General features: G+C 45.3%; 2 protein-coding genes across 32 annotated transcripts in view; one reads left to right on the forward strand and one right to left on the reverse strand.

The window, feature by feature from the left end:
* Positions 1-11,793, reverse strand: part of Rpap2 (RNA polymerase II associated protein 2) — a 78,469-nt gene extending 66,676 nt beyond the window's left edge. For 5 of the 14 annotated variants that reach the window (XM_087582753.1, XM_087582750.1, XM_087582751.1 and 2 more), the window contains exons 1-6: positions 11,614-11,793; positions 10,944-10,989; positions 8,564-8,678; positions 5,313-5,411; positions 5,057-5,122; positions 1,491-1,579 (exon numbers count right to left, since the gene is read on the reverse strand). In XM_087582753.1, coding sequence (XP_087438879.1) covers positions 1,491-1,579; positions 5,057-5,122; positions 5,313-5,411; positions 8,564-8,678; positions 10,944-10,989; positions 11,614-11,710 — 512 coding nt within the window. In that variant the 5' untranslated portion in view covers positions 11,711-11,793. 14 annotated transcript variants of the gene reach the window in all.
* The window catches only part of Glmn (glomulin, FKBP associated protein), a 42,581-nt gene continuing 33,538 nt past the window's right edge, over positions 11,610-20,652 (forward strand). For 8 of the 18 annotated variants that reach the window (XR_015636507.1, XR_015636509.1, XR_015636506.1 and 5 more), the window contains exons 1-3: positions 12,017-12,101; positions 12,790-12,865; positions 13,828-13,953. Coding sequence is in view for 7 of the 18 variants with exons in the window: in XM_087582379.1 (XP_087438505.1) it covers positions 12,827-12,865; positions 13,828-13,953 (165 nt within the window). In the remaining 11 variants the exon portion in view is untranslated. Of the gene's footprint in view, positions 11,687-12,016; positions 12,263-12,788; positions 12,866-13,827; positions 13,954-20,652 lie in introns of those variants that run through there. The other 10 variants (XR_015636508.1, XM_087582385.1, XM_087582388.1 and 7 more) reach the window with 5 other exon arrangements.

Consider the following 20,652-nt stretch of genomic DNA (forward strand, 5'->3'; position numbering starts at 1 on the left):
TCCACCAGGCTGGCCTGGAGTTTATTCTATAGATAAGGACTGCCTTGAGCCCCGCCTCCTCGAAGCCTGCTTCTTCCATGAGTTTGGGGATTACAGCCATGCACTGTCATGTGTGGTTAGGTAAATGGTTTGGAAGTAGGTAATAGAATGCTATAGAGGGTTGAACTCAATCTGGGCTCATGGGGGCTCAGAGAGACCGAAACACTAACCAAAGAGCGCAATGTGGCTGGACCTAGGCCCCTAACATCTGAAGGAGACGAGCAGCTGGGTCCTCACGTGGGTTCCCTAACAAGTGGACATCTCTGACTCTGCTGCTGCCACTGGATCCCCTTCCCTACCTGGACTGCCTGGTTGGGCCTCAGTGGGAGAGGAGGTGCCTAGTCTTGCTTCAACTTGATGTCTTAGGGCGGATGGGTACCCAAGGGGGGCTTCCCCTTCTCTTAGAAGGGGAAGAGATAATGGAAACAGGGACTTGTGAAGGTAGGCATTGGAGGAGAGTCGGAAGGGGGGAGCTGTGAGCAAGATGTAAAATGAATAAACAAATTAATGAAAAAAAGTGTGAGCCCCCATTTACCTCGAACGATGCTGTTTTTAACTCTTCTAAAAGAGAAATCTTACAGATAGTGGTGGGATGATCAAGTTACTCTTATCATATTCGGTTTAAGGTCAAAGACTGGTGGGTAGGTTTTGCACAGGAAGGATAACGAAGGAATATACCATCAAAAGCGCTGTCACCAGTCAATGAGCTGGCAGAATTTAGAGTGGTGGCCTTCTTAAAGGACGGTCTTGTACCTTTTCCCTGTTTGTTTTGAGTGCAATGACTGGGTACCCATCTGTCTGACCACAGACTATGGGGCTTGTGCTATCTCTTCCCACCCTTCAGGAAGACACTAATTTCACTGAGCCGTTGTCTGAGTTTCTATACAATTTACTTTAAAAAGCAACAACTGTTGCTTTTGTTACACTTTCATACTCACTCACAGTTTAATATATTCCTTCAAATTCTGCGTCAGTACAATACCGCAAGTGTTTAATTATTTCCTAAGGCAAAAGCCCTATGATGACCACAAACATTTTAGCAAAAAGGTACTTTTTAATTGGCTTTTTTTGAACTTCTCAGGATACTGTCGTTATTGTAACAGAGCGTGTTATCATAGCAGCAAAGTAAGTTTGGCCAGATTCCCAAAAGCTAGTATTCTGAAGGAAGAAAGTTAATATTTTTCAGGATTGTAACATTAGCAGGATTCAGATACTCTTGGCAAAGCGAGAGCCAGAATAATGTTGTGATTAAAAATACATTAGAAAAAAATATTTGCATGTAAGACTTTCCATTTAAAAACTCTTAACAACTATGCTTAAGATATAACTATTCCCCACCGCTATCACGCATAAAATGTAACAGTCTGCAGAAGACTACGTCCACTCTCAGCCTATGTCAGACGCACAAAGGCCATGTACCACCGGAATAAACAAGATAAAGATTTAATTACCTCTCTTCCTCTCGAACCCATACTGGAGTTTTGGGAATCTGTGCTTCAAAAAATTTAGATGCTTTGTAACAAAAATTGCTGCAGAAAGACTGAAAGAAAAATCTGAGATTAGTTCATTATCTATTTTGAAACATAACCTACATGCAATGAACATGAATGTGCACATCAAGGAGTAAGAGAAACCTGAAGAAGGGGCTTCTCCCACACAGGGCTGAGAGTAAAGGACTGCACCTCTGATGGCTTCCATGTGCCCCTGCCAACTACATCACCTTCCCTGTTCCCCAGAGGTCAACTCATTATCAGAGGTTCCTCTTCGCCACTCCTTTTGGCCATTACCTACCTGGTTATATACACAGCACCTAACTGCTCATCCTATAGAGCACATACCTGGTTATATATACAGCACCTACCTGCTCATCCTATATAACACCTACCTGCACATCCCTATGCAGAACACCTGTGCGCTTGTCCCTACAAAGCAGCTACCTGCCATAACATGTATAACATGCAGCGTTGCCATCTTTGAGCTCTAAGTAGGGTATGGCTATTTGTTCACATCTCATTTGTTTGTTCAAAAATCACTTCTAAGATTCACCCAGGTTCTTGTGTATTTACTTTCTCTGTGCAGCATTCTGGAGCCAGGCACAGGAGGCAGACCACTTGCACGGCGCCTGCAAGGCCCTGAGTTCAACCCCACTACCACAGAAACAAACATGTTCCACACTGTTAGTATATGGTTTTTATTTATGTACAATTAAACAGTTTGATGTTTTTGCTACCTCTTAAATGTGATAAAACTTTTTTTGCTTTTGAGACGGGATCTCACTTTGTATTCTGGGATGGCTCAAAACTCACTGTGTAACTCAGGCTGGCTTTGAACTTGTGACATTCCTATACCAATCAAGTGCTGGAATTTCAGTGTGAGCCACAACCACCACCTTAATAAAAAATTGCTTTTAAAGACTACATTTAATACTTTCACTTTTTCATTAAGTTAATTTGTACACGTGTGCATGTATGTGTATGCACACACCACAACATGGATATGGAGGTCAGCACAACTGGGAAAGTCGGTTCTTTTCCACGTGGTTGTGAGCACCTTGTTCACTGAGTCATCACCTCATTGGCCTGTTTTTGTTTTTGTTTTTTTTTTGTTTTTTTTGGTGACAGGGCTTCATACAGTGCAAGCCAAGTTCAAATTTTCTGTGTAGCTGAGGATGTTTTTCAACTTCTGAGCCCTCCTCCTACCTCCGCCTTTTGAGTCCCAGAATTTCAGGGATACACCTGGTTCACTAATTTTTCTTGTTTTGTTATGTCTGTGCATGTCCTCGTGCACATGCGCAGTACCTATGTGTCTGTGTGTGCACCATGCACATTAGTACCTATGTGTCTGTGTGTGTGCACTCATGCACATGAGCAGTACCTATGTGTCTGTGTGTGCACCATGCACATGAGCAGTACCTATGTGTCTGTGTGTGCACTCATGCACATGAGCAGTACCTATGTGTCTGTGTGTGCACCATGCACATTAGTACCTATGTGTCTGTGTGTGTGCACCATGCACATGAGCAGTACCTATGTGTCTGTGTGTGCACCATGCACATTAGTACCTATGTGTCTGTGTGTGTGCACTCATGCACATGAGCAGTACCTATGTGTCTGTGTGTGCACCATGCACATTAGTACCTATGTGTCTGTGTGTGCACCATGCACATTAGTACCTATGTGTCTGTGTGTGTGCACCATGCACATGAGCAGTACCTATGTGTCTGTGTGTGTGCACTCATGCACATGAGCAGTACCTATGTGTCTGTGTGTGCACTCATGCACATGAGCAGTACCTATGTGTCTGTGTGTGTACATTCACCTCTGCAGCTGGAGAGTGACAGGGTTTTGCTCCTTAATCACTTATCTTATTTTTTTCTTTTTTTTTTTTTCTTTTTTGAGCCTGGGTCTCTCAGTCAATTTTGAGCTTGCCACTGTTCACTCAGTTGACTGGCTGGGGAGCCATCAGGGTCTGCCTGTCCCTGACCCCCAGTGCTGAGGTTGGGAAAACATGGCAATTAAACTCCTGAGCTGTCTCCCCGGTTCACTTTAAAATACATACAAAATTCTCTCTCTTAATCCTTTGTTTTAGAGACAGAGGTTTGCTGTGCAGCCCAGAGGGCTTCAAACTCTCAGTTCTCTTGCCCTCGCCTCCTGGGTGCTGGGACCAAGGCAACGCCGCACACCGTTCCTCATCACTACGTCTTAGTGCACAATGACAGTGAGCTCACACTGCTGTACAGCTCTTCAGTATGTATCTTTGGAATTCGTCTCAGCACACAAAGGGAAACGACACCCACGAAACAGTGACTTTTCGTTCCCACCTTCTCGCACAAGCTCCGTTCTGCTGTAAATGATTACTGTAGGAACCCTGCATGAGTGTGTTATACAGTATGTCCTTCAGGGTTGGCCTTCTGCACTTAATGTCTTCAAAGTTCCTACAGCACTTGCCTTTTTTAAAGTCAGATTATCATTCCACTATATGCCTACACCATAATTTATAGTTATGAGTACTCTTACACAAGTATACACAGCCCAGCAAGGTTTTGAAGGCAGAGGCTGCGACTGCTCTGGGCTTGTGGCTGTACTTAGCGTTAGTGAGCCCTTCTAGTAAGTAAGAGGCTCTGGGTCTGAGCTCCAGCCTCCCCCACTTCACGGTGTGAAACGGACTCCAGAACAGGCTCTCTACGATGGCTGTGCCGGCCTCTGTTCTCACCTTTGGGGCTGTACAACAAACTCACTGTGCGTAGAGTGGCTTTTTCTCCAATTAACAAAAGAGACTGACTGGTTTTGTATGTGCATTGACCATTTGCGTTTAGCATATCAAGGTTTCCATCAGGTTGCCTTCCGTTTTCTTAGACTATACTTTCTAGCTATCAACTTGCGGAAAATGTAACTTTACTCATTTTCTTGTGAACAAAATCTCTAAACTTTAATATAGGAAAGTTTATCAACTTTTGGTATATGGTTTAATTTTCTGCCCAGGTATACATTCTCCTATACAGTTTTGAGAGGCCTGTTCTACCTTTCTCTTATCCATCTGCTTTGGCTGGAATAAACCAGTTCTCATGTTTTCTACCTGGACAACTGACTGTGCCGGCTCCCGCTTCTCAAACCCATTCCTCCTCCGTCCCCTATGGTACGTATGTACCATACATCTAGGGTCCATCCATGTGATCAGTCTGCACCTGGCTTATCCTTCTCACCATGGCCAACCTGCCTGTGTCTACACCAACATGTGCTTCCTGTTTTTAAATGTTCAAATTGTTTTTGGGCTAGAGAGGTAGCACAGAGAAGCTTCAAACTGGCTGCAGGGCCAAGAATAACCCTGACTCTTGACTCTCATGTCTCCACCATCTTCAAGTCTTATTAAAGCTCAAGCAAGAAACTTCCTTAGCAACTGAGCTTTTAATAGGAAGTCTATGAATGTAGCTACTTTCTAACAAATTTTAAACTAAAAAAAAAGTTCTATATAATGTCATTTAAAAATTAACTGACACATTATAGAGCTTTGAACTTACCTTTCTTTCAGTAATATCATAGACTTTATTGGTTTTAGTAGAAATCCGGTATTTCTGTTTTGGTATCTAAAGAAAAATAAAGTATAATTTACAAAGAATTTAATTAAGGAACACAAACTTTATACAATTAAGACATCTACAATGAATACTTTGGCCAATCGAAGTTATTACTAGTTCATGACCACAGGCTTCACTTACTATTTCTATGATGTTTTGTAAAAATTAATAAATGCACTTTATGAAGAAAAGTACTTACAACCCCTAGCTTCTTCTGACATAAAGGATAGCCACAGAGTTTAATGATGGCCCGCTCATCCACAACGTCGCTGTAGTGAGCCGGTGTGATGAACATCCCCTGGGGAGAAACCAAAGGGCATTTCCCAAAGACTGTGAGAGTTCTGGGAGCACAGGAAGGAAAAGCACATCAAGAAGTGTCTATACTGTAACACTGATTTTAAACACTTCTGACAAGATGGCTCTGAGGGCTAAAGTGCCTGCTGCCACTTCTGCGTTGCACGAGGGCAGGACAGAACTGAGTTCATAAAGTTGTCTTCTGACTTCCACGTGCATGCTGTGTCAGATGGGGGTCATGGCATGAATGGTGCCTTCACTAACCAGATGCAAAGAAACTTAAAAATGCACTACATGGACTATAGCCATACCTTCCTGTATTCTCATGCATCATGTTATCTGTGTCTAAGGACTAAGATTTCAATAGTGCAAAGTTTTATTTTGCATAGACTTAAAACACATTAGATTTGGGGGCTGGAGAGATGGTTCAGTGTTTAGGAATGCTTACTGCTCTGCGAGAGACCCTGAGTTTGGTTCCCAATCACCCATGTCATGTTGTTCACAACTGCTGGTAACTCCAGCTCCTGAAGAAATGGTGCTCTCTTTTGGACTCTACAGGTATGCATTCACATGTGCCATGCATTCATATGTGCTATACAAACATATTTAAAAAAATGGAGCTGGGGGCTGGGGATTTAGCTCAGTGGTTAGAGCGCTTACCTAGGAAGCACAAGGCCCTGGGTTCGGTCCCCAGCTCCGAAAAAAAGAACCAAAAAAAAAAAAAAAAAAAAAAATGGAGCTGGAGAAACAGTTCAATAATTAAGAGCATGCGCTGCCCTGCAGAGGTCCTCAGTTTGGTTCCTGGCACTCATGTTGTGCAGATCACAACCAGCTATAATGTCAGTTCCAAGGGATCTAACGCCCACTTCTGGACTATGGGCACTGAATGAACACTCCTAGTGCACATACATAGAAGACACTTGTTTTAGTTAGGGTTTCTATTGCTGTGAAATACCATGACCAAATAGAAAAAGGTTTATCCTGCTTGCATTTCCACATTGCTGCTCCAAATGAAGTCAGGCAGGAACTCAAGCAGAGCAGGAACCTGAAGGCAGGAGCTGGTGCAGAGGCCATGGAGGGGTGCTGCTTACTGGCTTGCTCAGCCTGCTTTCTTGTAGAACCAGGACCACAGCACAGGGACGGCTCCTCCCACCATGGGCTGGGCCCTCCCCTGTTGGTCACTAACTGAGAAAATGCCTTACAGCTGGACCTGATGGAATTATTTCCTCAACTGAGGCTCCTTCCTCTCTGATGACTCTAGCTTGTGTCACATTGACACACAAAACCAGCCAGGACAACTGACCCTTGTCAACTTGACACACAGACAGATCACTGTTAAGCTATAATCCTTCCTTTCTTACCCATTCCCAAGATCTCACATTAAAAACATAAATAGGGTTGGAGAGATGGCTCAGAGGTTAAGAGCCCCAACTGCTCTTCCAGAGGTCCTGAGTTCAATTCCCAGCAACCACATGGTGGCTCACAACCATCTGTAGAGAGATCCGATGCCCTCTTCTGGTGTATCTGAAGACAGGTACAGTGTACTTATATATAATAAATGAATAAATCTTTAAAAAAAAAAATAACTTTTAAAGTCCCACAGTCTTTACAAATTAAAGCACATTAAGATGTCAGTCCCTTAAAAATATCCAATCTCTCTAAAAATCCAAAGTCTTTTAAAATTCAAAGTCTCCAAGTTAAATACTGTGGGCTCCATCCAGTAAAATAACTTTCTTACTCCAAGAAGGAAAATCAGAGCACAGTCACAAATCAAAAAAAAAATCAGACTCCAACTGTCCAATGTCTGGGATCCATTCACAATCTTCTGGGCTCTTCCAAAGGGCTTGGGTCACTTCTCCAGCTCTGCTCTCTGCAGCACACACAGCTTGCCTTCTGAGTTCTGGCTGGCTCCCCGCCACTGCTGCTGCTGTCCGTGGTGGTCTTCCCATAGTCCCTGCACCTCCGAAACACTGGGGTCTTCAGCTGCAACTGAGATGCACTTTCACCAATAGCCTCTCCTAGGCTCTCTCCTGGTGCCAATCCTCAACCTCTTTGCATGGTCCCTTCAGTCTTGGGCTGCATCTTCACCAGTGGCTTTTCATGGCTTCTCCTGCCCAGCCTCAGCTGCTCTCTATGACCCCTTCATGCCTTCAAAACCAGTACCACCTGGGTGACTCTTACACGTAACCAAGTCTGGCTGCCAGGACAAGGGACAACCGCAGTCACCTATGGACACAGCTTCTCTGTGCTCTCAGGAAACACTTCCCAGAAGATTTCACCTCAATAATGTTGGCCTTTTCTTAATCACCACTGATTCCTCAGCTCCAGCTGACCAACATCAAGTATCCCAGCAGAGCAAAGGTTTCAACTTAGCAGTTCTGGTCTCTTGTTAATCACAGCTGGCGCTGTAGCCCCAGCCGACCAGAACCACAGAATCGTAATCCAAAATAGCAAATGGTCCAAGACTTAAAACTTCACAAGTCAGGCCTCTTATCTTCTGCACTGTTCTCAGCATTCTTATCTTCCAAGCTCTCACTGAACATCCCACTGAGCTCTCAACACTCAATGGCTCCCCTAGTCCAAAGTTCCAAAGTCCTCCCCAGTCCTCCCCAAAACATGTCAGGTCTGTCAGAGCAATGCAGCACTGTGGCATCGACTTGCTCTAGTCAGGGTTACCATTGCTGCGATGAAACACCATGACCAAAAAGCAAACGGGGAAGAACATGGTTTATCCTGCTTGCCTTTCCACATCGCTGCTCATCACCAAAGGAAATCAGGACAGGAACTCAAGCAGGGCAGGACCCTGGAGGCAGGAGCTGATGCAGAGGCCATGGTGGAGTGCTGCTTACTGGCTCACTGCCCCATGGCTTGCTCAACCTGCTCTCTTGTAGAACCCAGGACCACAGTCCAGGGATGGAAGCACCCAGCACAGGATGGGTCCTCCCGCATTGATCACTTATTGAGAACATGGCTTACGGCTGGATCTCACGGAGGCCTTTCCTCAGCAGAGGCTTTTTCCTCTGTGTGTCTGACTTGCCTGCACTTTGTTCCTCTGTTTGTCAAGCTGTCAAGCAAGTACAATGCTCATATACACAAAGGAGTCTTTAAATACAGATTTATACTTTAAATCTGGTAATCTGACAACTTGGTACGTACACACTCCTTCAGGAATTCTTCTGTGATGTTCTCCTCCAGGAGCTGCTCTACGAGGCGTACAGCTCTCCTCTCAGACTCCACCTTCCTTTGCAGGGCAGCTTCCAGTTCCGCTTGTCTGAAATTTTAATGAGAAGGTTAACCAGTTAAGGACTCCTACACCTCCAACACTCCATGATTTAAAAGCCACCTCTAACCTAACTTACTATTACTGCCAATAAACCAGTTTTTAACTCCGCCACTTCCGATCCAATACCTTCCAAAAGTAAGCAAACTGGTCATCCCAGTGTGTACACGGAAGCTGGCCACGAGCACTATGTCTAGGCTCAGAGCACAAGGAAGACTCCGGTAGGAGGAGGGCTGGGCAGGGGACTTGGTGGTACATGGTCACACACTTGGGGGCAGGCAGTGGGGAGATTCAGAGTTCAAGGCAAGTGTGATGTACACAGTAAGAACTTACATTTTGAGGGCTGTTTTACTCTGCCACAGAAACGAACAGACATGACTTCTACTCCCCACCACCCCCAGCCCCAATAATCTAGGCTGTTCACTGAGGTAGCCCAATTGCTCTGCAGTGCAAGAGCGAAGCTACCTCAGTGAACAGCCTAGCCTAGCTGCACAGCAGGAACAGACACCAGAACTAGCTCTGCTGGTCACCTGGTCTTACCCTTCTCCCTCACGTTCGGACACATTCTCAAGTGTTCACGTGAAGGTAGGGAACTTCACTGACTTTTGAGACTTCAGACTCTAGTTCTTTGTCTAGAGCAGTATGTCCCCTCCAACTCCCCATAACTTAGAACTCTCGTACAGTTTCACCAACAATTCTTTTAGCAGAACACACGACAATGAGAATCTTGCAACCAAACACCCATTTTTATCCCATCATTTCATCAAGATCATTTTATTGTTATTTTAAGACGCCAGGGTTAGAACTTGGGGCCTCATACATGCTAAGCAAGCACTCCACTACTGAGCTATAATCACTTAAGTCCATAAAAACCACGTTTGTATCAAAGAAACTCAAAAGATATGAGCGCAGATTACATTACAGGTCTTTATATTAAATATGAAAGGCTATTTTTTCCCGTTTTGCGCCCATCAGTAAAGGTGATGTCATACAATTTGCTGGCTCAAATCGTCCGGCACACTGACTGTTTAACCATTCTGTAGACAGAAATCTACAGCTCCTTACTATGCTCTCTGTCTCAGTGTTGTACCTTCTGTCACAAAAGAGGATAGTCAATGTTGTTCTGGCGGGCTTAGGTCAACTGACACACACACTACGGTCACTGGAGAGCAGGGAATGGCTCAGTAAGATCCAGCTGTAGGCAAGCCTGTGGGCATTTTCTTAATTAACGATTGATGGGAAGGGCCCAGCCCATTGTGGGTAATGTTATCCAAGGGCTTACGCTATATGCAAGTAAGCTGAGCAAGTCATGTTGAACACGCCAGTAGGCAGCACTCCTCCATGGCCTCTGCATCCGCTCCTGCCTCAAGGTTCCTGCCCTGTGTGAGTTCCTGCACTGACTTTCTTGAGTGGTGAACAGTGATGTGGAAGTGTACGCCGCCTATCCCTACCTCCAGAGTGCTGGGGTTAAAGGTGTGCACCCCCACACCTGACTAGCTTAAGGATCACCCACCTCCCTGCCAACCCCTATCTAAACTCATAACATCGGCCATTTTCCTTATATCACTTAGTGCAGTTTCTAATTATGTATTCACCTGTGCTAGTTTGACTGGAATGTCTTAGTTACGGTGAGCAGAAACGACTTGTTCAATGACACATCCTAAGGGCCTAACTCAAATACAGACTATCCTGTATCTGGGAAATATCTTGAAAGAACAATCAGTGAATCTCGGAGTCGTAAATTACAGATACTTTTAGTGTCTTCAGATGAGTCTTGTTCTAGATATCTTTTTCTGACATGAGAGACCATGGCTTTTTGGAAGCTCTAAACAGTAAGGATGCTTCTAACTCCCTACTTAATGTCACAAAGACGGCAAAAGGCCCCTGGAAGTGATAAAGAAAGAAGCTGTTTCAGCGAGTCTGGCACAAACAACAGTAAGGGTGAACCTGAAGAGATGGGAAAGGAATGGTTAGCTCAGGAATGATGTCCTCACAGCTGTTCACAATAGTTTCCAACAGCCTGAGCCTCCAGGTTGGTTCCCCTAAAGCTGGAGGACATAGCAGTCTTGCATGAGAACTGACAGTCTTCTCTTAAGTATTTTCTCAAGAAATATGAGAGTAAATTAGCTTATACCAAGTCCCAAGTTCAATTCCCAGATTCCCAAGGCCAGAAAACAGAACATCAAAACCGAAAAATCAGACTGAATTAAAATGAGATAAAAGGAAAGTGAAACCCAGTTTTCCGGGTGGTTATACCTTTTAGACGCATCTCTTCGTTTCAGGGCACTGGTCTGTTTAGTACCTACAATTGAAGAGAGAACAGACAAGTGCAAATGCATTTGATGTAGCAGAGTCTTCCTCAAATATCACACTGTAGGCATCGTTTCCTTTTCTCTCACACATCTCATTTCCCGATGTGTTGAAAACAAAAAATAAAAAAAGATGGGGGGAAGGGGTGTTTAAACAGGAAGCAAATTCCACTGGTTTTGTAAATTAATTAAATTTCAAATTTTCATGCCTACAGTCTCTTCAAGGACTGCCCTTTCTCACATACCGTACGTGCTTTAATCAAGTGCTTCTTAAAAACCCTCTAAGCTCGGTTCCTTTAGAATAAACATTGCTTGGTCTCCCAAATGTTCACTTGCTAAGAGTCTGAGATCTCAGAGACCGGTACCAAAGCAGTCCCAAGTTTAAGGGAACTGAACACCACCTGCCTTGGTCACTTGTTCCCTGGGGTCCCAAGCACAGACCACGTGGAGGGGGGAGATCCTAAAATCCCGGTGTTAGACTGTGGGATTCTTCCACGGAAGGAACCAGGGCAGCCTGCGGTGGGAAGCTCTGGGTCTCTCCCCTCACCCCCTTGGCGCAGCCTCAGAAAGAGCACCGCGCGTGCGTAGTACTCAGACCAAGGTCTCAGGGTCCCAACCTGGGAAGAGGCTCTTGTTCGTACCGGTAGCGACTCGGTGGGTGCTGGAAGCCCGGGCACTTGGGCCCAGAGAGTAAGGAACAGCAGAGTCCGCCATGGGAAATGCCGTCAGAAGCTAGGGGCGGGACAGCTCATCAGCCGCGAGGTTCTACCTCCTTTCACATCGCCCTGAACCAAGCTGGGGGCGGGCCCAGGAAGGGCGGGGCTAGCTGCGGAGGGGGCGGGCCCAGGAGGGCGGGGCGAGCGGGGCGGGGCGAGCTGCAGAGGGGGCGGGCCCAGGAGGGCGGGGCGAGCGGGGGCGGGGCGATCGGCGGCGGGGGCGGGTCCAGTGAGGGGAAGAGGCGAGCTGCAGAGGGGGCGGGCCCAGCGCGGGGCGGGGTGAGCGGCGGAGGGGGCGTGCCCCAGACCGGGGGCGGGGTCATGAGTGCGGCCTACGTAGCCAGAGTGGAGACGGAGGGCAAGAAGCAGGCGCGTGGACTGGCGGGGAGGTGGACGTGCAGGATCAGGGTGGATCGGGCTCGCCGAACACGACCTGCGCCGCACGCGGCTCGCCTGCTAGGCCCCTGGAGGTGCTGGAGCCTGGACGCCCTGCTCTACAGGAGCTGGGGGAGGAAGAAATGGCCTCCTTTCGGCTCAGCCCACAGGCGCGGTAGGATGTGATTTTCCTGTTCGCGCCTGCAGGGCAAGGACCATCACTGCTGGCCTCATTTTCGTGATATTTGGTGATCTCACTGATGATTGTTTCTGTGATGAGGGAGGTCCTGTGGAGAACGGGGTGGGCGGCATCGGAATCTTCAACTTCTTGGGGTGACTTAATGGTGTCGGATTCCAGTTTTTGTCAATGGGACATTTAAAAAATTACCTAATGTTTCATTCAAGGTCCATAGTGTGAATTTTTGTTTTTCATGAAGGATTACTTTCTCCTTTTAAAGAAGGGTCTTCTAGTAGTTCTTTCTAGGGCTCTTTTTCTTTTTTTACTTACCATTCTTTCAAAATTCTGCTGTTTAGGCATTACAGTAGGGGCTTTAAAAATGCTTCATTAGGCCAAGGCACTAACGTTCAGTAATAGCAGTTAACCTATAAAACTTTTCATTGTGTTGTCTAATAATTCAAAATGAAACAGTTTATGAAACATGAAAGTTACATGGTATCACACAATTAACTGTTTTGTATTAGTTCATTTCAGCATCAAAACTAGGAAAAGTAATTAGGAATGGCTGTGGAGGAACTTCAGTGCATAATAAAAAGATGTGTAAGTAATTCTCCAAAATGCCTTTAAATATACGGGAAGAACATAGTGTATCTTTACTTTGTAGTCACTCATATTATTTATCTTACTAATTTCTGCTTTTTTTTTTGACTTGTAAATATCAAATAATTAGGAAAGTAGACTGGATGGTGGTGGTGGTGGCTTTTAATCCTAGTACTTGGGAGGCAAAGGCAGGGGGACTCTGTGATTTTTTGAGGTTGGCCTTGATTACATGGTGATTTCCAGGACAGCCTATGCTATGTAGAGAGACCCTCACTCACATAAGGGGCTAGAGAGATGGCTCAGTGGTTAAGAGCACTTGTTCTTGCAGAGGACCTGGGTTCATTTCCCAACACCCAGACCCTGTTCTGGCCTCCATGGGCCCCAAGGCATGTGCATATATGTAGGCAAATGCTCACACTTATAAAGATAAACCTTAATAGTTCTGTATGTAAAGGCATTTGAAGTCATGTATGTGTCCCTTTGTGTGTGTGTGTTGGTGGGGGATGTCTAAGTGCCATGTATGGAAGCCAGAGGTTTAAGACCACCTAGAGCTGGAATTACAGGTGGTTGTGAGCCACCAGACCTGGGTGCTGGGAATTGAACTCAGGTCCTCTGCAAGGACACTATCTGCTCTTACCTACTAAGCCATAAGTTTCTCTGGTGCAGTAGGTTCAAGATCATTCATTGAGACGTACTTGTTCATGCCTATAACCAGCAGTCAGAAGCTGGGGCAGGAGGGTCTGAAATTCCACGTCAGCCTAAGCTTCATGAAAGCCTGTCTCAAAAGCCAAAGTGAATAATGCCAATCATTAAAGAATTTTTTAGGACAATTCTAATTTTCATCTGTGTATCATGTGCATTTTTTCTACAATTTAAGATATTTGTTTTCCTAGAGAGATAAAATCAGAAAGTCGTTTATATTAAATTTGTATTTGCATCTATGGATTTTTGATTGTTTACAGCAAATCCTAGAAGAGCATGATTTTAAAGAAGAAGATTTTGGCCTCTTTCAGCTAGCAGGCCAAAGATGCATTGAAGATGGGTATATAAACCAGCTGCTAGAGATTATTCAAGATGAAAAGAACAAGGTAAACCCAGGCTTCCTGTCTACTCCTCAGACGGAAATAATACATTGTTGTCATTACCCTTTTAGGAAGGGAATGATATATTGTGTTATTACTCATTTGGGAAATAACATTGTTGTTATTACCCATTTAGGAACGTAAATACATTGTTGTTCTTACCCAGTTGTGCATCCTCTTAGTTACTTTTCTACAGTGATGAGGGAACAGGACCATGTCTCAGCCTTCCTTAGAGAAGGAACAGTCACTGGGGCTTACAGGTTCTGAGGATGAGTTCATGCAGATCACACCCGAGAATGATCAACCTCGTCATTACCTGGTCCTTAAGACTGTGTGTCTCAGCAGTCAGCACAGTCCTACAATGGCTGCTCCCACTGGGGCAGGGCTGGTTGTCGCAGTGGTCCTGTGTGAGCCCAGAAACCTAAAACAGCTGTAGAGCTGCTGGTCCTAAGTCACCATGAAAACTTAGAAACTCTGGCTCTGAGAGCAGGGAAGGAGGTATAGCAGCAGCACTGCTGCTCTTAACCACATACTGCAGGAGGGGAGGCCAAGGAGCAAAGGCGTAATCCTTCTACCATGCCCTTCCTCCCATGCTGCTACCATACCAATGAAAGCAGTTAGGGCACTGCTGCATCATGTGAGGACCCCAGCTGATGTTAAGATCAACTATTCTATACTTTTATATCCTCCACTACAATCAGTTTTGTGGGGTTTTGTTTTTGAGGCAGAGTCTTTAGCCCGTGCTGTCCTGGAGTTCTGAAAGTCACTATGCGTTTTTTGTTGTTTGTTGGGGGTTGGAGGGAAGTGTTTATGGGAGGGTATGTGCAGATGCATGTCGAAACCAGGGGTCGGCATTGATTGTCTTCCTCAGTCACTTCCCATCTTTTGAAACAGGTCCCTCATTGGACCCGGAGTTCATACATTCATCTAGGCTGGGTGGCCAACAAACTCCAAGGACCTGCCTGTCTGTGTTTATAAGTTTTCTTAATTTTTCTCAGTTGCATTATCGAAGGATAACTTTTGACAATACTGTTGCTCTGATACTAAGATTAATTACTAATATTTAAGTTCATGCCAGACGCTTCCTGGTATGTTACCTTATTTAGCCTCTCCAGCGTCTCCTAAGATAGGCACTGCTATTAACTTCATTTTGTAATACCTGCAACTCTAAGCAACTTGAGAGACTGAGGTGGGGGGACAACAAGGTCAAGACCACCTGGGCAATATGATGGTGCTCTTATTTCAAGAGAAACAAATAAAGCAAATCAATCGCTTTATAGAGAAGAGGTAGTCACTGAAAGACGTATCAGCTTTTATATGACATCCAGGATTCAAACTTTTGGAGCTCTTGACTACTGTGTTGGACCTGAGACAAGGTGTCCTGTATCCCAGGCTGGCCTAGAAGTTGCTATGTAGTTGAGGACCTGGGACTTCTTAGCCTCCTATTTCTTCCTGGAATTATAGTTGTATGCCACTACATCTGGTTATATGGTGCTGGGAACTGAGCCCAGAGCTTTGTACACACCAGGCAAGCATCTACTGACTGGCCTGTGCCCCTAGACCTATAACTTTATAAGGGGATGACTGTTGGTTTGTTTGTTTTCTTTCTTTTTTTTTTTTTTTTTTTTTTTTGGTTCTTTTTTTCGGAGCTGGGGACCGAACCCAGGGCCTTGCGCTTCCTAGGTAAGCGCTCTACCACTGAGCTAAATCCCCAGCCCCTTGTTTTCTTTCTTTTTCTGTGTGCTTTTGTTGTTTGCATCTGTAACACAGGATGTGATCTCAACAAAAACAACCTAACTTGAAGAGAAACCTTGCAAAAGGAAGGCAAGGGAGTTGACTTTGAGACTTTGTCTTTTAAGAGCTAGCAAGCAATGGGGAAGTAAGATTTTGATTTATATATAGAAATAAGAGGCTACTGTTTGGCTGTGGGTCTCTGCATCCCTCTGAGTCAGCTGCTGGATGGAGCCTCTCAGAGGACAGCATTGCTAGACTCCTGTTAGCAAGCATAACAGAGTATCATGAATAGTGTCAGGGATTGGTGCCTGCCCATGGGATGGGTCTTAAGTTATTGGTTGGTCCAGTTATTGGTTGGCCATTCCCTCAATCTTTGCTCCATCCCCCTTGCCTGCATTTCTTGTAGAGTTTGGGGTTGAAAATTTTGTGGGTATCCCTATTGCCCCACTGGGGTTCCTGCCTGGCTACAGTAGGTAGCCCCTTCAGGTCCATATCCCCACTGCTATGAGTCTCAGCTAAGATCACCCCCATTGATTCTTGAGTGCTACCCCTATCCTGCATTTCTGTCACATCCCATAGATGCCCCAACTCAGTTGCAGATTTCCATTCATTTTCATGGCTATCTGGCCCTCCCCCCATTCTCCTCCCCATCCTTCTTCCACCCAGTTCCCTCTCTCTACCTGCCTCCTATGACTATTTTATTCCCCTTCTGAGTGAGATTCAAGCATCCTTGCTTGGGCCTGCCTTCTTGTTTAGCTTCTTTGAATCTGGAGTGTAGCATGGGAATCCTGTATTTTTAAAAAGTTTGTGAGTATGATGTGCATCTGTGTGTCCATGTGAGTACGGAGTGCATCTGTGTGTGTGTCCATGTGAGTACGGAGTGCATCTGTGTGTCCATGTGAGTATGGTGTGCATCTGTGTGTGTGTCCATGTGAGTATGGTGTGCATCTGTGTGTGTGTCCATGTGAGTACGGTGTGCATCTGTGTGTGTGTCCATGTGAGTATGGTGTGCATCTGTGTGTGTGTCCATGTGAGTATGGTGTGCATCTGTGTGTCCATGTGAGTACGGTGTGCATCTGTGTGTGTGTCCATGTGAGTATGGTGTGCATCTGTGTGTCCATGTGAGTACGGTGTGCATCTGTGTGTGTGTCCATGTGAGTACGGTGTGCATCTGTGTGTGTGTCCATGTGAGTATGGTGTGCATCTGTGTGTCCATGTGAGTATGGTGTGCATCTGTGTGTGTGTCCATGTGAGTATGGTGTGCATCTGTGTGTGTGTCCATGTGAGTATGGTGTGCATCTGTGTGTGTGTCCATGTGAGTATGGTGTGCATCTGTGTGTGTGTTCATGTGAGTACGGTGTGCATCTGTGTGTGTGTCCATGTGAGTATGATGTGCATCTCTGTGTGTGTCCATGTGAGTATGGTGTGCATCTGTGTGTGTGTCCATGTGAGTACGGTGTGCATCTGTGTGTGTGTCCATGTGAGTACGGTGTGCATCTGTGTGTGTGTCCATGTGAGTATGGTGTGCATCTGTGTGTCCATGTGAGTATGGTGTGCATCTGTGTGTGTGTCCATGTGAGTATGGTATGCATCTGTGTGTGTGTCCATGTGAGTACGGAGTGCATCTGTGTGTGTGTCCATGTGAGTCTGGTGTGCATCTGTGTGTGTGTCCATGTGAGTACCGAGTGCATCTGTGTGTGTGTCCATGTGAGTACGGAGTGCATCTGTGTGTCCATGTGAGTATGGTGTGCATCTGTGTGTGTGTCCATGTGAGTATGCTGTGCATCTCTGTGTGTGTCCATGTGAGTATGGTGTGCATCTGTGTGTGTCCATGTGAGTATGGTGTGCATCTGTGTGTGTGTCCATGTGAGTATGGTGTGCATCTGTGTGTGTGTCCATGTGAGTATGGTGTGCATCTGTGTGTGTGTTCATGTGAGTACGGTGTGCATCTGTGTGTGTGTGTCCATGTGAGTATGGTGTGCATCTGTGTGTCCATGTGAGTATGGTATGCATCTGTGTGTGTGTCCATGTGAGTACGGAGTGCATCTGTGTGTGTGTCCATGTGAGTACGGAGTGCATCTGTGTGTGTGTCCATGTGAGTACGGAGTGCATCTGTGTGTGTGTCCATGTGAGTACCGAGTGCATCTGTGTGTGTGTCCATGTGAGTACGGAGTGCATCTGTGTGTCCATGTGAGTACGGTGTCCATCTGTGTGTGTGTCCATGTGAGTCTGGTGTGCATCTGTGTGTGTCCTTGCGTCTATATATGAGTGTGGGCAGAGGCTTGCTGTAGCGCATGTGCAGAGGTCAGAGATAACAGGGCCTTTGTGTTGTTATTTGCTGCCATATATGCTGGGCCCTCCATCTTGCAGAAGGACACGAGGATTGCACATGGACACTGCCATGTCCAGACTTTATGTGGGTTCTGTGGATTGAAATTCAGATCCTCATTCTTGTGAGTACTGGGCCCTCGGAGCCATCTCCCAGCTCACATTGGCCCCTCCTGAGGAGCTACGGTAGCTGAGAATATAGTTGTCAAGGTGCACCTGAGAGCACTGCATCAGTGAGGCAGAGGAGGAGAGAGCATATCAAACACTTAGGTATCTCATGGCTCCGTGGTTTATTTTTGTATATTTTTAAATGGCTAACAGGATAAATTTAAAGATAGTAAGGCTTAGGACTAATATCTGGAAGTCACCTTTGTACTGTATAATCTGATAACTACAAGTTCAGATTTCAACACAATATTTAGCACTGATATTCCTTCCAGGTGATGTTGTCAGGACTGGTCCTGATTTACTATTAGTCTGTCTATGTTAGTATTTTTTAAAGATGTATTTATTATGTACAGTGTTCTGCCTGCATATATGCCTGTATGGCAGAGGGAGCGCCAAGATCCCACTACAGACGGTTGTGAGCCACCATGTGGTTGCTGGGAATTGAACTCATGACCTCTGGAAGAGCAGTCAGTGCTCTTAACCGCTGAGCCACCTCTCCGGCCCCCACGTTAATATTTTTAAAGGCCATTGTTTTAAGACCTTGTAATGTAGTCTTTCGCACTTGAGCACAGCTTTTATTGTGGCGAGGATCATTGTCCCGTGCACTGTAGAGTATACAGCAGCAGTGGTGGCCTCTCCCTGTTACACCAGCAGCCCGTTCCTACACCAACCAAAAGTCTCGACCTTGCCGTGTGTCTCCCAGAAACTTGGAAGCAAGACCGCTCCAGTGGAGAGCGATTGGAGTGTGGGATAGCATAGGCTTGGAGCTGGAGAGATGTGAGCTCTGGCTTTGCCACAGTCTTACGTGAGGTTGGGGGTGGTGACAGCATTACCTGTGTGCTGCTGGGGGATAACAATACTACCCTGTGCGCTGCTGGGGGATAACAATACTACCCTGTGCGCTGCTGGGTGGGGTGGGGGGTGGGAGATAATAGTATTATCCTGTGTGCTGCTGGGGGGATAACAGTATTACCCTGTGTGCTACTTAGTTTCAGAACACTACAGAAGGTACATCAGGTGTCTCAGGAGGCGGGGCAGACTGGTCTCTGAGTTTCACACTAGCCTGGTTTTTTAAGTCCATGTCTAATTCCTTTCTGTATACTGACATATTATTCCCTCCTCCCTAACAAAGACCATGAAATATTTGATATTAGAGTCTATTAAGTTCCAAAACACATCATTCTATAGTGCTGGGTAATCTTGTGACTGATATTTGTAAAATGTATAGCAAAAATTCTTGGGGTAAGCAGAATGGCTAATGGGTCACTTGGCTAATGGCTAATGGGGCTAAATGGCTAAGTCACTTGCCACCAAGCACAATCTGAGTTTTAAGAGAGATTGGCAATCTCCAATTTGTCCTCTGACCTCGACACACATGCTGTCACACATATGCCAGACATGTATATACATTAAGTAAACAAATGGTTAAACCATTGTTTAAATATTTAGATAAACATTTTCAGAGACTCACTTACAGAAAGAAGTGAGCTGTGCAGAGAAAAACTCCTAGTTAGAAGGTGAAGCACCAGGAGTTAAGGCTGCTTGGTTTTGGTTTTGGTTTTGTTTCTTTAAGCTTAAGGACAACTGTATTGGAGTTTTAGGAGAAAACCAGTCTGTCCTAGGTAAGCTGTGATCGCAGTAGCTGCTGAGGGAGAACAGAAAGGAAACAAAAGCCTTTGCTTAAGTTAAGCTGGCAAAGAGGTCAGCCTTGTGGTAGCAGGCAGTCATATGGCAAAAAGTGGGGCTGCAGAGAGAGAGCAAGGAAGTGCAGCACCAGGAAGAGTACATCTGCTCTGGCCAGCATCAGAAAGAAAAGAAGGAAAGGAGAAAAGATGCCGATCCGCATGGAGGGCTGTGCTGGAGCCAGGAATCCTGGGAATGGAAGGTAGAAACCTCACTGAAAAAAAAATTGTCCTGCCTATCCAAGGGCCAAATTTTAAAAAGTGAATTTATTCTTCTGTAGCAAATTATGGTGAGATAGTAATTTTGTAAATTTTCAAAAATTTAGTTACTAATTCATAACATGAATTCTTGAATATATTTTTAAAATACTTTTTAATGATTTATTTTCATTTTATGTACATTGGTGCTTTGCCTGAATGTATGTTTGTGTGAGGTTGTTGGATCCCCTAGAACTAGACTTACAGACAATTGTAAGCTGCCACATGGGTGCTGGGAATTTAACCCAGGTCCTCTGGAATAGCCAGTGCTCTTAACTGCAGAGCCATCTCTCCAGCCTCGAATTTATGAATATTAAAAGTCAGACTATACCAAAGACAGAGGAAAATGGAACGTCAGATCTTTGGAAGCAGGATAATTTGCTGTACTCCCAAGTTACTAGGTATCATTCTACTGCATAACCTCTTTGTTTGCTACCTTGGTTACTAGACCTGCTTTGTTACTTTGTAACAGATCCTGTGCTTGCTGCTGGCAATAGATACAGTAACAAACAAATAAGACTCTGCCCAGAAGAAC

This window comes from Rattus norvegicus, chromosome 14 (genome assembly GCF_021556685.1).
Source record: "Rattus norvegicus strain SHRSP/BbbUtx chromosome 14, alternate assembly SHRSP_T2T, whole genome shotgun sequence".
NCBI classification, from domain to species: domain Eukaryota; kingdom Metazoa; phylum Chordata; class Mammalia; order Rodentia; family Muridae; genus Rattus; species Rattus norvegicus.